We start from the raw sequence: 15,983 nt of genomic DNA on the forward strand, positions 1-15,983 counted from the left end.
CACTCATCTCCATACATCCTCGTGGGGAATTGACACACACACAACCTTGAGAAATCATGAGTTTAGAAACAAAGTTGCACAAAAAATGTAATTGCTTGACTTATAACCATTCCACTATATATATATATATATATAAAGTGCCTTTTGAACAAAAAACCCTAAAATTTTACGTGGAGCACATATAGATTACCTGTAGTTCTGTGCCAAAACTGTAGCCTATTAATAACACATATAATAACACCCTCCCTATGTATTAAATGAGAATTTCCCTGGTGTCTAAAAGTGAAGGAAATACACACTGAATGCCAAGGAAACATAATTTACTGGGAAAACACCTTATGTTTGGGTTAGAATTGTTGAATTATTACAAATAAATGTAAGGAGATTCACAAAAAAATTATTAAATTCACAAATAAAATCCACAAATAAATGTAGAGTTTCACAAAAATGAATGAATTTGTCTGTATGTGACCCTAGAATTGTTTCGAAATCCAAATGCGTGCAGCGATTCACAAATGAATGATGCAGGCCTAAATATTCGTATTATTTGCAAATCTCACTTTATTTATTTGTGAGTTTTATACATTTTTGTGAAACTACATTTATTTGTGAATCTCAATCTGTGAAATAATGCAACAATTATACCCTCATACTTGCAGCTGTTTTCTTAATCATTATTTACAAAAATCCGTATGAGAAAATGTTGATAAAAAAAAAAAATATATATATATATTTTAATTCAACATGTAGGCTACACCTACCTTAACCTGTTCGTGGCAGTGCTTACTTGTTAACACTGTTAAAGAAAAATCCTTACACTACAGTAGGCTAGCATTAGTAGCTATAAAAGACACAAGGTGACATCAAGGTGATTATCTATCTATCTATCTATCTATCTATCTATCTATCTATCTATCTATCTATCTATCTATCTATCTATCTATCTATCTATCTATCTATCTATCTATCTATCTATCTATCTATCTATCCATCCATCCATCCATCCATCCATCCATCCATCCATAACGCAATGCTTCTCTTCTGACTGGCGAGGCGCTGTTTCGCGCCGTTCATTTTTCAGTGTTTACCGTCAAGCAGTTCACACTGTCGCAAAACCAACCATCAACTCTGAACTCTGCTGAAAAACCGTTTGAAATGAAGAAGGCACAGAACAACAACATCAGCAAACGCGAAATAAAGTTATTAAATACTTCACGGATCGAATCTCAGCTGGCATCTTGATCCAGATGGCAACATTCAACGGAGAAGGTACAAAGCGTTATCATTAATATATACAAAACCCAAGAAAAACAAAAATCTGTTTTAAAACTGATGTGTAAAAAAGCCCTGTGCAATACAGGTGAATAATCATCACAAAAATTATACAAATAGTAATACTGTTAAATAAATGGATTAAAGAATTAAAGTCCTTAGTTTATAATAAATATAAACGTAATTTATGATCCATACGTTGTTGAATAAATGTATTTACAAACAATGAAAGTGGAAGTTAATGAAACTTAAGTGATGGTACAGTTATGGGCAATCAGGTAACTTATTGTTAGCATTTGATACTATATAATATATTGTTAGCTACTATATATATATATACATACATACGATATATATATTATAATTATTATTATTAATATATGTATATATATATATATATATATGTGTAAATGTGTGTGTATACACACACACACATATATATTATTATATTTATATATATATATATATATATATATATATATATATATATGTGTGTGTGTGTGTATGTATATATATATATATATATATATATATATATATATATATATATATATATATATATGTATGTATACAGGGGTTGTTCACTGAAACACCTGGTTTTAGACCACAATAATGTATTGGTATGGTGTGTAGGGCCTCCTTTTGCGGGCCAATACAGCATCAATTCGTCTTGGGAATGACATTTACAACATAAAGGGATTGTTCACCCAAAAATTCAAATTAATGGTGAATGATTCAGTAGTCCCTACTCTCTTAAGCACAGTAGGGAATGCCATGATATTGCAGCCCAAACCATCACTGATGGCTTCACTCTTGGCAGAAACAGTCCGTGTGTTAAGATGTGGGAGAGACAGTGGACTCATCAGAGAACAATACATATTTAACATTGTCCACACAATAAGATTCGCACTCTGTTGGCACCATTGAAACTGATAGTTGGCACTGGTAGACTCACAAGTGACCAAAGGTTTGAGTATAGCAGCCTGACCATGAATATTGACTCAGTGAAGCTCCTGATGAACAGTTTTGGTGGAAACGGGAGAGTCGAGGTGCGCATTTGATTCTGCAGTGAGTTGGGAAGCTGTGGTTTTATGTTTATTGTATACAATCCGGGTTAGTACCTGGACAGCCCTTTCAGACATCTTCCTCTTGCGACGACACTTACTCCTGTTGGATGTGGTTCGTCCGACATTACTCTGGATACCGTGGCTCTTGATACACCACAAAGACTTGCTGTCCTGGTCACAGATGACGCACCAACAATTTGAACTCTGATATGTGTCCTATTATGTTGTGTGGATTGCAATGTTTGATGTCCAGCTGTGCTATTGGTCTGCTAATTTAACGCTCTCACTGAGGGAATGTAAAATCAGTGAAGATTGGCCACCAGACCGCCTATACAGTGAGGAAAATAAGTATTTGAACACCATGCTATTTTGCAAGTTCTCCCACTTGGAAATCATGGAGGGGTCTGAAATTGTCATCGTAGGTGCATGTCCACTGTGAGAGACATAATCAAAAAAAAAAAAATCCAGAAATCACAATATATGATTTTTTAACTATTTATTTGTATGATACAGCTGCAAATAAGTATTTGAACACCTGTCTATCAGCTAGAATTCTGACCCTCAAAGACCTGTTAGTCTGCCTTTAAAATGTCCACCTCCACTCCATTTATTATCCTAAATTAGATGCACCTGTTTGAGGTCGTTAGCTGCATAAAGACACCTGTCCACCCCATACAATCAGTAAGAATCCAACTACTAACATGGCCAAGACCAAAGAGCTGTCCAAAGACACTAGAGACAAAATTGTACACCTCCACAAGGCTGGAAAGGGCTACGGGGAAATTGCCAAGCAGCTTGGTGAAAAAAGGTCCACTGTTGGAGCAATCATTAGAAAATGGAAGAAGCTAAACATGACTGTCAATCTCCCTCGGACTGGGGCTCCATGCAAGATCTCACCTCGTGGGGTCTCAATGATCCTAAGAAAGGTGAGAAATCAGCCCAGAACTACACGGGAGGAGCTGGTCAATGACCTGAAAAGAGCTGGGACCACCGTTTCCAAGGTTACTGTTGGTAATACACTAAGACATCATGGTTTGAAATCATGCATGGCACGGAAGGTTCCCCTGCTTAAACCAGCACATGTCAAGGCCCGTCTTAAGTTTGCCAATGACCATTTGGATGATCCAGAGGAGTCATGGGAGAAAGTCATGTGGTCAGATGAGACCAAAATAGAACTTTTTGGTCATAATTCCACTAAACGTGTTTGGAGGAAGAAGAATGATGAGTACCATCCCAAGAACACCATCCCTACTGTGAAGCATGGGGGTGGTAGCATCATGCTTTGGGGGTGTTTTTCTGCACATGGGACAGGGCGACTGCACTGTATTAAGGAGAGGATGACCGGGGCCATGTATTGCAAGATTTTGGGGAACAACCTCCTTCCCTCAGTTAGAGCATTGAAGATGGGTCGAGGCTGGGTCTTCCAACATGACAATGACCCGAAGCACACAGCCAGGATAACCAAGGAGTGGCTCTGTAAGAAGCATATAAAGGTTCTGGCGTGGCCTAGCCAGTCTCCAGACCTAAACCCAATAGAGAATCTTTGGAGGGAGCTCAAACTCCGTGTTTCTCAGCGACAGCCCAGAAACCTGACTGATCTAGAGAAGATCTGTGTGGAGGAGTGGGCCAAAATCCCTCCTGCAGTGTGTGCAAACCTGGTGAAAAACTACAGGAAACGTTTGACCTCTGTAATTGCAACTGTACCAAATATTAACATTGATTTTCTCAGGTGTTCAAATACTTATTTGCAGCTGTATCATACAAATAAATAGTTAAAAAATCATACATTGTGATTTCTGGATTTTTTTTTTTAGATTATGTCTCTCACAGTGGACATGCACCTACGATGACAATTTCAGACCCCTCCATGATTTCTAAGTGGGAGAACTTGCAAAATAGCAGGGTGTTCAAATATTTATTTTCCTCACTGTATATAGGCATGAATCCTCCAACACTAGGCCAGTGTTTGTTTTATTGACTAACCCCTGTTAGGTACTACAATGTTTTCCCCCCTTTTATATTTATTTGATGTTAATTCACAGGAATAAACCACCTATTAGTAGAAGTGAGTCCTGACATCCACATCTGCGGCTTCTGCAAACAGCAGTACAACAACGTTGAGCTCTTTTTTGCACACAAGCAAAACTGCTGCCAGATCCCCTCGACTCATATATCAGCCCGAAACAGTGGATCCAGTGGTGAGTTTCACCTCCATGTACCATGTCACTTTAAAGCTCATAAATACTCTGCTTATAGTAGACTGCACTGTTTACTATTCATGAAAGCGTTTTTTAGAGTCATTTCAGACATGTGTACCAAAAGTCAAGAAGACCCTCACCAGAGCCCAGAAAACCCCCTCCAAAAAGCTGAAACCTGCACTAACTCAAAAAAGACACATATGCACATTCTCAGGTAAGTGTCAGCAACAACATTGCATTTCTTATTTTAAAGAGGACCTAGTATGCTTTTCTACTTGTTCAACTTTCTTTAGTGTGTAATGTTGCTGTTTGAGCATGAAAAAGGACTGCAAAGTTGCACAAAGTCACTCCAAAGGTAGTCATTCTCTATATCAGTAACTGTTTCTGAACTCCCGGAAACGCCTTGAGAGTCTTGAGGACTTTCCGGGAACAAACACGTCACAATATTCCTCATTTAAATAATTCCCGCCCAAGCCATACGTAAAATAAAGGGGCGGGGCCTGGTTGGGTTAGTTAGTAGTCTGTTGAAACCAAGCGTGCCGCACAAATGCTGAAAAGTGAATACCAGTGTTACCAGTGAAAAGTGTTATGACCAGTAGGTCATAAACCCCGCCTCCCCATGAAGTCTAATGGACACGATGGAAACTAACCAATCAAATTACACTTCAAATTAAAAAAAATTCAAAGATGTTTTCTGTCATTTTAGGTAGTTTTTATCACGCTGATTTAAGTTTAAGTGTTCAGGTTTTTTAAATAAGTTTGATCTTATTTCGTTATTTGATGCTATAAAAACGGGAATGTGACGTCATGATTGACAGCTGTGATTGACAGCTTCTCTAAATGAAGTAGTCACCAAGGCACCAACTGACTTTTTGGGGGATTTTCGGGAGGAGATTTAACTTTAATTTCTACATGTCCATAACTGTTTATTTCACACAGTAAACTTTGTAGTAACCGTTTCTGCGGGAGTGAGGGCGGGACCTTGATATCGTGGCTTTACTTCCTGCTCACTACTGCGCAGAAGCAGGTCCCACATTCACTATTGCGCAGACTCGGGTCCCAAATCTGCGCAAGATGTCAGCGCCATATTAGGACTTTGGCGGCTTCACTTTTCACCAATGGAAGAGAGTGAAGGGGCGTCGTCCATCTTTTTTTACAGTCTATGGTTGAAACACACGGTTATGGTAAGGGGCTTGACATTTCCCAAGCACACTCAAAGCGGTTGCCCAATCATAACACTGATCCAGCCGACCAATCAGAGCACACAGCGCTTTTCAGAAGGAGGGGCTTCATAGAGACAGGAAGTAAACTGAGCGTTACTGACAGACTGGGAAGAAAAAATATGTAAAATATGGTGCTGCAACAATGTCAAATATGTAAAAAAGAATATTTTGTGAACATTTAAGCATGAAAAGCAATTCTAGTAGACACCAAAAACAAAATCAAGTCACTCTTATTTATATAGTACTTTATACGGATTGTTTCAAAGCATAGCATAAAGCAAATGATGCAAACAGAATTCATTTTGGCTGTACAGCAGCTCTAAATGAAAATAGTGCCATTGTTCAGCTGAAGTCAGTTCAGTTTCGTTGTAAAGATCATCAATTATTAAATTAGTTAATTTCAACTAAAGCAGTTCTGCAGAAAACAGTGATGTCATCGATCAGCTCAGTTCAGTTCTCATCCTACAGCATCAGTGCAGTCAAATCAATAATATTGTTGAATATTAATAATCCCCAACTAAGCAAGCCAGAGGCGACAGTGGGAATGAACCCAAACTCCATCAGGTGACAGAATGGAGGAAAAAACCTTGGGAGAAACCAGGCTCAGTCGGGGGCCAGTTCTCCTCTGGCCAACGAACGAACATGGTGCGATTATGATTCAGAAGTCAGAATTACCGAGACTGTGGATCAGTAGCATTCAAATATTCATCCGGTCTCTTTTGCTTGAAGATCGGACTCCTCATGCCAGTATGCAGCTGAAGCTGGTCATGGGTCTGTGCGGAGGACTTGTTTGGTTCTTGTGGTCTTTGCTGAGGTTCTGTGCCGATGGCTGTCGTGTGGACGAGGCCTTCACAGGGGATTGGCTAGTAGACATGGTCTCTTCTGACATTCAGGGATGCGTTGTGATCGTGTCTAGACACAGGTCCTCCATCTGATCTGGATACGGACCGGATACGGCAGACTACGGTAACCTCAGGATAAACAGAGAGACTTGTATTAGCATAGATGCCATTCTTATTATTATGTAACGTGTACATCGGGTGTTATTGGAAGTCCTCCTGGTTGCGGTTGACCTAGTTTATGCAGCCTAACAATCTAATGGATGTGAATTATAGAAATGTGATAATTTGTTATGTGTAAGCCAGGTTAAAGAGTGTTTTTTGTCTAGATTTAAACTGAAGGAGTGTGACTGCTTCCAGAACAAGGTTAAAGGGGCATTCCACCCATTTGAACATTGTTTTTTATTTAAAGTGGGTCATATATGTAGTCGAAATGTAAAATAAATTTTGAATTTGGTGCCTTCGTGACCGAGGAAAGACAAAAAATAACTTCAGGATGCATTTGTATGAAAGACAACAACTCCCACAATGCACCACATTGCACAGCTCCGCAAGCCACTCCCACTAATCCAGAAAGCGCATATCTGCCTATAAGAGAAATCACTCTTCCGTCTACAAGGCTAGCTACCACCAGAGCTTGAAATTAATTTCACACAAAATGTCTAGTTAGTGGGCGAACTCATTAGTGCATTACTCCTCGTTTGTATTTCTTTCGAAAAGGTGAATTATTGCATGGTACCGGGATGTTCAGTCAGAACATATGCGGTGCGAAACTAGGATAGTTCACAACACAAACGTCCGTGTCCTCGTCTGATTCAGAGATTTCGTCCAGGAGAAATTGTCATCGTTGAAATTCTTTGCCGCAGACGGACTCTATCTCTGTGTTCGTAGCGGTTCGTAGTTGCATAGTGAGATCACCGGCGCCACCAGTCCGCCCTAACTCGAGCCAGTCCGGGCTCCTCGTCCGCGACAGGCAGGTCTTCTGCCTCGGCAGCTCTTCGCTATAATGCGGCTTGTAAAGGTAGCCACAAACACCTGATTCAAGCATCAGACTTCCGAAATCCTCTTCTTCTATATCATATTGAGCACTCTCCTCCGCTATTGTCATAACTTTACATCTGTCTCCACAGCGCCTGTTAGCTTAGCTTCAAACAAGATGGAGGATGTTGCTTTCACTTTCAGATCTGTAATAGGTCTGTAGCGTGAGCGGGTCCCGCCCCCTGGGAAAGATGAGGAACGAGTGTCTGTAGTCTCAACAGAAATCCCCCCCTCTTACACTTCCTCCTACAATGACGCAAAATGACGATTTTTGCGTCATTGTAGGAGGAAGTGTAAGAGGTAAATAACGGATTTCTCCCGTCTCAGGGGAAAATGAGAGAGTGTTGCACGACCATTCAATAGTATGACTGGGTTTCTAAAAATGCAAAGCTTAATGCAAATGGGTGGAGTGTCCCTTTAAGAATTTAGGTGCTAAATAGGAGAAGGAACTACCGCCTGAAGTTGATTTTGATATTCTAGGTATTATCACCTGGCCAGAATTTTGAGATCGCAATAAACGTGAAGGACTATAATGCGTTAAGAGCTCGCTGAAGTACTGAGGCGCTAAACGATGATGTTTAATGATGCGGTGTTGACAGAACCGAGCTAAGAACCCTTTAAGGTATTCAAAATCTGTGCTATATGGAGCTTAAAAGATGTTTTATTTCATTTTGTGCCCTTAGGTTGTACATTCAAAACTCAGTACGGCCAAAAAGACATGGAGAGACATATGTTAACACATACTGGTAAGTAATTTCCATTCTGTGTGTTCATCTTACACTTATCTGACATTATCAAAATTATGCCAGGTGAACATTAAAGTGCTGAGATCTGTCTCCTTTCTACAGGCGAGAGGCCTTTCGAGTGTGAACTGTGTCATAAACGTTTCAGTCGTCGCGATAAGCTGAATCTCCACAGCCGTTTGCACACGGGAGAGAAACCACACAAGTGTAAGCACTGTCCGTACGCGGCGGCCGACAGCAGTAGCCTGAAGAAGCATCTGCGTATCCACTACGACGAGAGACCCTTTAAGTGTCAGATATGCCCCTACGCCAGTCGCAACTCCAGCCAGCTGACCGTTCACCTCCGATCTCACACAGGTGAGGACAGCTGGGGATTATGCCAGTTACACTCAGGTTTGGGGTTAGTAAGATGTTTATTTCTTTTTAAAGAAATTGACACTTTTATTTAGCAAGGATGCATTCAATTGATCATAAGAGAAAGTAGAAGCATTTACAATGTTACAAAAGATTACTATTTCAAATAAATGCTGTTCTTTTGAACTTTTCACAAAAATATGAAGCAGCACAACTGTTTTCAACATTGATACAAATCGGAAATCGGATCATGTGACACTGAAGACTGTAATGATGCTGAAAATTCAGTTTTTCCATCACATGAATAAATTAGGTTTTATTAAAATACAAAAGTTATAATAAAATGTTTTAAGTTGTAATAACTCGCAGTATTACAGTTTTTATAGTATTTTCATCAAATGAAAATAAAAGGAGCCTTGATGAGAATTGAGAGAAATCAAACCTTTTACGGTTGAGTGTAAATATAATGCATTATATACTGTGTGTGTGTGTGTGTGTGTGTGTGTATGTATATATATATATATATATATATATATATACACTGCCATTCACAAGTTTGGGGTCACTAAGATTTTTAATGTTTTTAAAAGAGTCTCTTCTGCTCACCAAAGCTGTGTTTATTTGATTAAAAATACAGTAAAAATTGTGAAATATTATTCCAGTGTAAATCAGCTGTTTTCTATGTGAATATATAGTAAAGTGTAATGTATTCCTGTGATCAAAGCTGAATTTTCAGCATCTTTACTCCCGTCTTCAGTGTCACATGATCCTCCAGAAATCATTCTAATATGATGATTTGATGATCAAGAAACATTTCTGATTATTATCAGTGTTGAAAACAGTTCAGATTTCTGTGGAAACCGTCATACATTTTATTTCTCAGGATTCTTTGATGAATAGAAAGTTCAAAAGAACAACATTTATTTGAAATAGAATCTTTTGTAACATTATAAATGTCTTTACTGTCACTTTTGATCAATTTAATGTGTCCTTGAGGAATAAAAGTATTCATTTCTTTAACTTCTTTCAAAAAAAAAAATTTCTTACTGACCCCAAAGTTATAAGTTATAAGTTATATAAGTTATGTTATAAAAAAAACAAAACAAGATCAACTAAAATCTTTAAAAGGACCACAAAAATCAAGTGTTTTTTTTTTTTTTTTTTTTTCTGCCACACAGACCATTTCCAGGAACTACTGATATTTGAGAATTTACACTTGCATGTGAAACTTGCTAGAAGATTAATGAGATAAAACTGTTTTCCTGTTTCTTGTTTGAGAACACACACAATCAATTATAGAATTTTATATAGTTACATCATGAAGTTTTCCAAAATAATTTTATAAAATGACAAAATAGTATAGTTTATAGTTAAACAGCCTTGTACATTACAAAAATTGCACTTTTTATTTTGCTTGATTAGTATGTTGGTAACAAAAGGGGCTTTCGCACCGGAGGAACCTTTTCATAGTTCCTAGAACTAATGGTGGGAGTACCCACTTTTTGGCGTGTTCGCACCTCAGGAACTGGGAACGATTTTAGTTCTAGGAACACCTTTTGGGGGAACTAAATCACCTCCTACTTCAGAGTAGGGTCTAACCCTGCACAATAGAGTAGTGCAGGTATGACGTCACTTTGTTGGCCAACCAGCAGTTCGCATCACACTGGTTCCCTCGACAAAAACCCAATAGGATTTTGGATTATCGCTAAAAACAAGCTCTGTGATCAACAAAAGTTTATGATACTTGGACGTTTTGTTCATCAAGATAATTTTCACAGATGAACACAACTTTCATGAATTTTGAAGCCTAAATGCAGTCGCCAGAAGTAAAAAGCTAAAGGTAGGCTATAAACGAACTACACCATGGTCGCGCAACTTCAATGTCATCATCACTAAGCGTCCGACAACTCTTTCAGTTTTTATCAAAAAACATTTTCCCAGAATGTTTGAGTTAGTTTGAATAGTTGAATAGTTTGTAAGACCACAATTATAAACACAATGAGGCTTTTTTTATATCCGTGAACACAGTTTATAGCCTGTATGTTTACTTCACTAACTAACTCTACGAACATGGAAAACAGTGATAGATGGACCTCTCAACCTTTACGCTAAGGAGAAAATCCAACGCAGCTTTGAGGGGACCAAGTGAAACATGTTTATGTATTTCTGCTCAGCTAGCAACACTGGACATCAACCACACAGCAAACGCTAATGCCTTCTCATATACTGTCTACTTTCTTTGAATAACAGTTCTATGTAATGATGTATGAGACAGGACTGTTAAACAGATTGTAAACTAAAGACAGATAATGGAAGCGCTGTGTGCTCAGGCTCTAGCGTTCTCCGCTAGACTTCCGGTTCATTAGCCGCTAAAGGGAAATAACAAGAAGAATAACAAACTGCAGTAAATGGTCAAACTGTTTTTGCGTTACAAACCAGCATGTTTATAATTAAGCCACTACATTAAAATAGTATGTAAAAAAAATCTTTATTTGTCCCTTTACAGGGCAATTTAAGCAGCTTCAACCTCACAAACATACACATTTTTATAAAACAGAAACATCACGAATATCACAAACATCACAAACCCCGGGCATTTACAATAATTCTTCATATAGCTACTATTAAAATTCACGGTACTTTTATCTTTGTTTCAAATAAGTATTTACACTCATAACTGCATTTGAAACAAAAGACCTAGAACAGGGTTCACCAATCTCGGTCCTGGAGGGCCGCTGTCCCTGCAGAGTTTAGCTCCAACCAGCTCCAACACACCTGTTTGAAAGTTTCTAGTATGCCTATGAGACCTTGATTAGCTGGTTCAGGTGTGTTTAATTGGGGTTAACTAAACTCTGCAGGACAGTGGCCCTCCAGGACCGAGATTGGTGAACCCTGACCTAGAAGCTTTAACAGTCCTCCACTTGGGCACTCTATACCGCCTACCTGAGGGAAGCAGTTCAAATTCTGAAAACAAAATGTGAGATGTATCATCCAAGATAGTCAAAGACTTCCTAAGAACATTCCTCTCACACAGAGCAGACAAACCCAGCTGTACAGAGCCTGTAATCTTTGACCCTAAATGAATAATGCTCTGAAGCTGGGATCTACTTTTAACATTTAATCCATAAAACCAACAGATCATGGCAAAGGTCAAAACAGTTTCAATAAAAGATCTATAAAACATTATCAATATAGATTTATCCACTTCAAAGGATCATAGAGTAAGAAATACCAGTTGCAATATCAAGCAGGATAACAAGCTTTTGTGTACAGCTAAAATAACTGGAAGTAGATGACACCGGAAGCCGAAATGGCCACACACTTTTACGTGAAAAATAAGGTGTGAATGCAACCAGGAAAACGGCCATAGGCGAAAATTTAGTTCTCGGAGAACCACCCTGGTGGCTAGTTCCTATAACTACCCGGTGCGAAAGCCCCTAAATAGTATTCCTTTTTTGTGAATTATCAGAACCAGTATTAAAAATTGTGTTATTTGTGTTCAGTTCACATGTCTGGATGCTTCTTCCTCAGGTGACGCCCCATTCCAGTGCAACCAGTGCGACGCCAAATTCAAGATCAACTCCGACCTGAAGCGTCACAGCCGGGTTCACTCCGGCGAGAAGCCTTATAAGTGTGATCTCTGTGAGTATCGCTGTGCCATGAAGGCCAATTTAAAATCACATGTACAGCTGAAGCACAGCGCCTCCGACTCCTTCCGCTGCTCAAAGTGCGACTTCCAGTGCTCCACCAAAGCCATCCTGCGACACCATTCCCGCCAGCACCAGCCGGCCCAGCCTTTGCAGTGCAGCGAGTGCAGTTACTCCTGCTCCAGCAAGGGGGCGCTCAAGATCCACGAGCGCGTGCACTCGGACGAACGGCCCTTTAAATGCGAGCACTGTTCGTTTGCTAGTAAGCAGCGCAGTAATTTGTTAATTCACAGGAGGAAGTGTCATGCGGATAAACCGGACAGGCAGGGTAAGGGCGGGACGGGGGAGGAGCCTCCCAAACCTCTTAGCTCACGCTACCGGGCGAGACTGGAGGCAACGCGGGCGTTTCGTTGCGACTTGTGCGAGGCTTCGTTCGTCAGGGAGGATTCTCTTCGCAGCCACAAGAGGCAGCATAACAGTAACGCACAACAACAAAGTCATAATCAAGAATCACAAACTGTTAACAAACAACCTGTAGAAAACGCAGGATTTGCCCCTATTGCAACCGATTCGCCGTCTTCCTACAGCACAACGCATCTTAAGATCATTGTGGCGCCCTCTTTAGGACCGGAGGCTACTTTTGTTCAGGCTTCCGCTGCAAAAGCGGGAGCAGTTTTGCTCGGTCCGGATGATCACGACGTGCTTTTGAACCCTGTAATACAGCATGTGAACATGCTAGCACCAGAAGGCGGACTCGGGCACCAGACGGTTTTACTCACTCAAATCAGTCCCGGTGAAACCGCCCCTCAGACCAGCACTCAAAACTTCATCGCCTCCTGTTCTGCATCAGCTTCCGATGGCACACACACCTTCATCACGTCCTGCTCTGACCTGGAAAGCCTCCACAAGCTCATCCAGGAGGGCGGGACTGAGGTTACGGTGGTAACAGAGGCCAATCCGTCGATCGCCGCCACAAAGGAACCACTGAACATTGACGGTGCCTCTTCTCAGGACATGTCCAAGCACTCAGAGGACGCTATGCCTGTAGACAGTTTAGATATTGGTCCACCAGGGACCATTCTTGTTCATAGTCTCCCTCTGTCGATTTCAACACAAGACCAGCAGGCTATTAAGTACTCTCTGTCTCCCCACCATATATTTTCAGACTCCAACACAGTGGACATCAGTGATTCGTAGTTAAGCAAATCATGAGATGTCACTGTGATATCATAATATTTTTTTTCCTGTTTCTTTATCCAACTAATGCTTCATTCACATTGTGTTGGAATTCCTGTAATTATAAGATGGCAACTTGGACGTTCGGCTCTGAGGTGTTCATGGAAATGAATCAATGTGCAAGTTTGTTGGTAATGACAACAAAATACTTCATCACTACTTTCTTTAATTCACATTGAAATACAAAGAAAGCATAGCCACTGCCATTTTGGTGGAAATCAGAGCTTTCATAAAATTAACGGTTTATAACTTATAATTATGAGTTTGACAAAGACGTGAATTGATCTTACAAGTTGAAAATGTGTTATTATGGAGATTCTGGATAATTCTGGCATGATGTAACATATAGAGGTTGCCATGATGGATCAGGGTGTCATATTTTCATTTTCAAGTAATGCATCAAATCAAATGTGGACAAATCTCTCTACAGTAGGCTAAAATAAACATTCTTCTTTTTCAGTTTTTGACTTGCTTTTACCTTTTAAGTTATGTTTTTGTGTATTTCCTGTTTCTCAGGTGGTTAGTGTTAAACACTACTCTGGTAACAAAAAAGTAAACCTTCAAGAAACAAGTCATTCAAAAGTTTGGAGTCAGTAAGGTTTAAAAAAAAAAAAGATTTTTATTCAACAAGGACGCATTAAATTGATCAAAAGTGAGAGTTAAGACATTTATAATGTCACAAGAGATTTATATTTCAAATACATATTCTTTTGAACCTTTTATTCATGAAAGAACCCTAACATTATTTTTATCATGGTATCCACAAAAATATGAAGCAGCAAACTGTTTCGACATTAATAATAATGTTTTTTGATCATCAAATCAGCATATTAAAATTATTTCTGAAGGATCATGTGACACTGAAGACTGGAGTAATGATGATGAAAATCCACAGGAATTGCAAATAATTACAGTATTGGTGAGCACAAGAGACTTATTTCCAAAACATTTTTAAAATCCATTTGACGCCAAACTTTTGAATGTTAGCTACACACGCTTGAACGGGTTGCTTGTGCCGTGAAGTAAGTCGTAAGTTGCCTTTATATAAAAGTTTGTTAAATAACTAGGCTACTTATTTTTAATGCAACACTTTACAACAGGGTCTCATTTGCAAACATTAGATAATGCATTTTTTAAAGCATTTGTTAATGTTGGTGAATAAAAATACAATTCATTGTTCACATTAGTTTCAGTGCATTGATATTAATAGGCTACTCAACTTTTGAGTTGACTTAAGATTAATGTTAATGTAATTATTATTAATAGTATGTAGTTCATCTTAACTAATGTAGTTAACAACATATGAAACCTTCTTATAAAGTGTTGCCTAGTTTTCAAATAGCGTGTATCTAATATCTATAGGGATTTTTGTCACACAAAAAATCCCTTCATGTGTTGTATTCTTGTTATGACTAACTATTTCATTCTAGTCAAAGCCAGTGTACTAAGCGGTGGCGTTTTACTGGTTTATTCCCATTTGGTAAAGGAACAAGCTGAATTTCTCAATGGGAATAGAAGAATACAGTTTAGCTAGTACATTTTTTGCGACAAGTTTCAAATGTTTTAACAAGCAACACCTTTCTTGCCTGTAGATGTCAGTGCAACCTTCAAAATGCTATACTGTAAAGCCAGAGATCTCGGTAAGGCATCGCATCAGTCATCTCTTATCTCATGTTTTCAGTGTAATTTAGGAAATAAAAGTGCACTATGCAGATATTACACGTATGATCTTTGATTTCACGCCAGTAACTGATATCCACCTTGTAGCAGTTAACCAATGCCTACACACGCATGCGAAATATCGCGTTTCCTGCAGTGACAGTTGCGAGATAAGATCTTTCAGGCAGTTGTAGAGATGCAGATGGAGACGTATGAAATATGAGTGCTGCATTTTGCCTGTGCGTGCTTATGTCTGACCACCAGTCTCATATCAGGCCATTTCCCCCGCCACAAACTAACGCTCAGCTAATCCAACCAGATAAAGCCTGTGACCTCTTCCTCTCAGTGGATGGGTGAGCTGGAGAGCACCTGTTTGCACCGGTTTTCTACCAACAACAATCACATTTCATATTTTACTTATGGCTAATATCCTCTTGGTTGCATACCAGAACTGCTTGAATGTAGGGAAAATGCTTTTTAGTTGTGAAAACCATTTTCAGCGCTGGTTGTGCGTCGGTAGATTCAGTTCTTCTAAATTAATATTTTTTTATATGTAGCCTACTTATTTTAGTTATTAACTGTATAATTGTACAGTGTTTTCTTGACAATGAAAGTCACCACACTTAAATCCACTAGCTCTGCTTGGATTCACGTTTGCAGTTAAAGGGATAGTTCACCCAAAAATGATTTCATTAATTACCCACCCT

General features: G+C 39.2%; 1 protein-coding gene across 1 annotated transcript; it reads left to right on the forward strand.

Annotated features, from left to right (window-relative positions):
• Window positions 1-1,121: 1,121 nt before the first annotated feature.
• On the forward strand, window positions 1,122-14,076 carry zfp64 (zinc finger protein 64 homolog (mouse)). Its single transcript, XM_084099640.1, has 6 exons — window positions 1,122-1,269; window positions 4,382-4,537; window positions 4,635-4,751; window positions 8,321-8,383; window positions 8,486-8,737; window positions 12,266-14,076. Exons 1-6 carry the CDS (start codon window positions 1,248-1,250, stop codon window positions 13,576-13,578), a joined length of 1,923 nt encoding a protein of 640 aa, XP_083955766.1. The 5' UTR covers window positions 1,122-1,247; the 3' UTR covers window positions 13,579-14,076.
• The last annotated feature ends 1,907 nt before the right edge of the window (window positions 14,077-15,983 follow it).

The sequence above is a fragment of the Abramis brama genome (assembly GCF_963993115.1).
Source record: "Abramis brama genome assembly, chromosome: 22".
NCBI lineage: Eukaryota > Metazoa > Chordata > Actinopteri > Cypriniformes > Leuciscidae > Abramis > Abramis brama.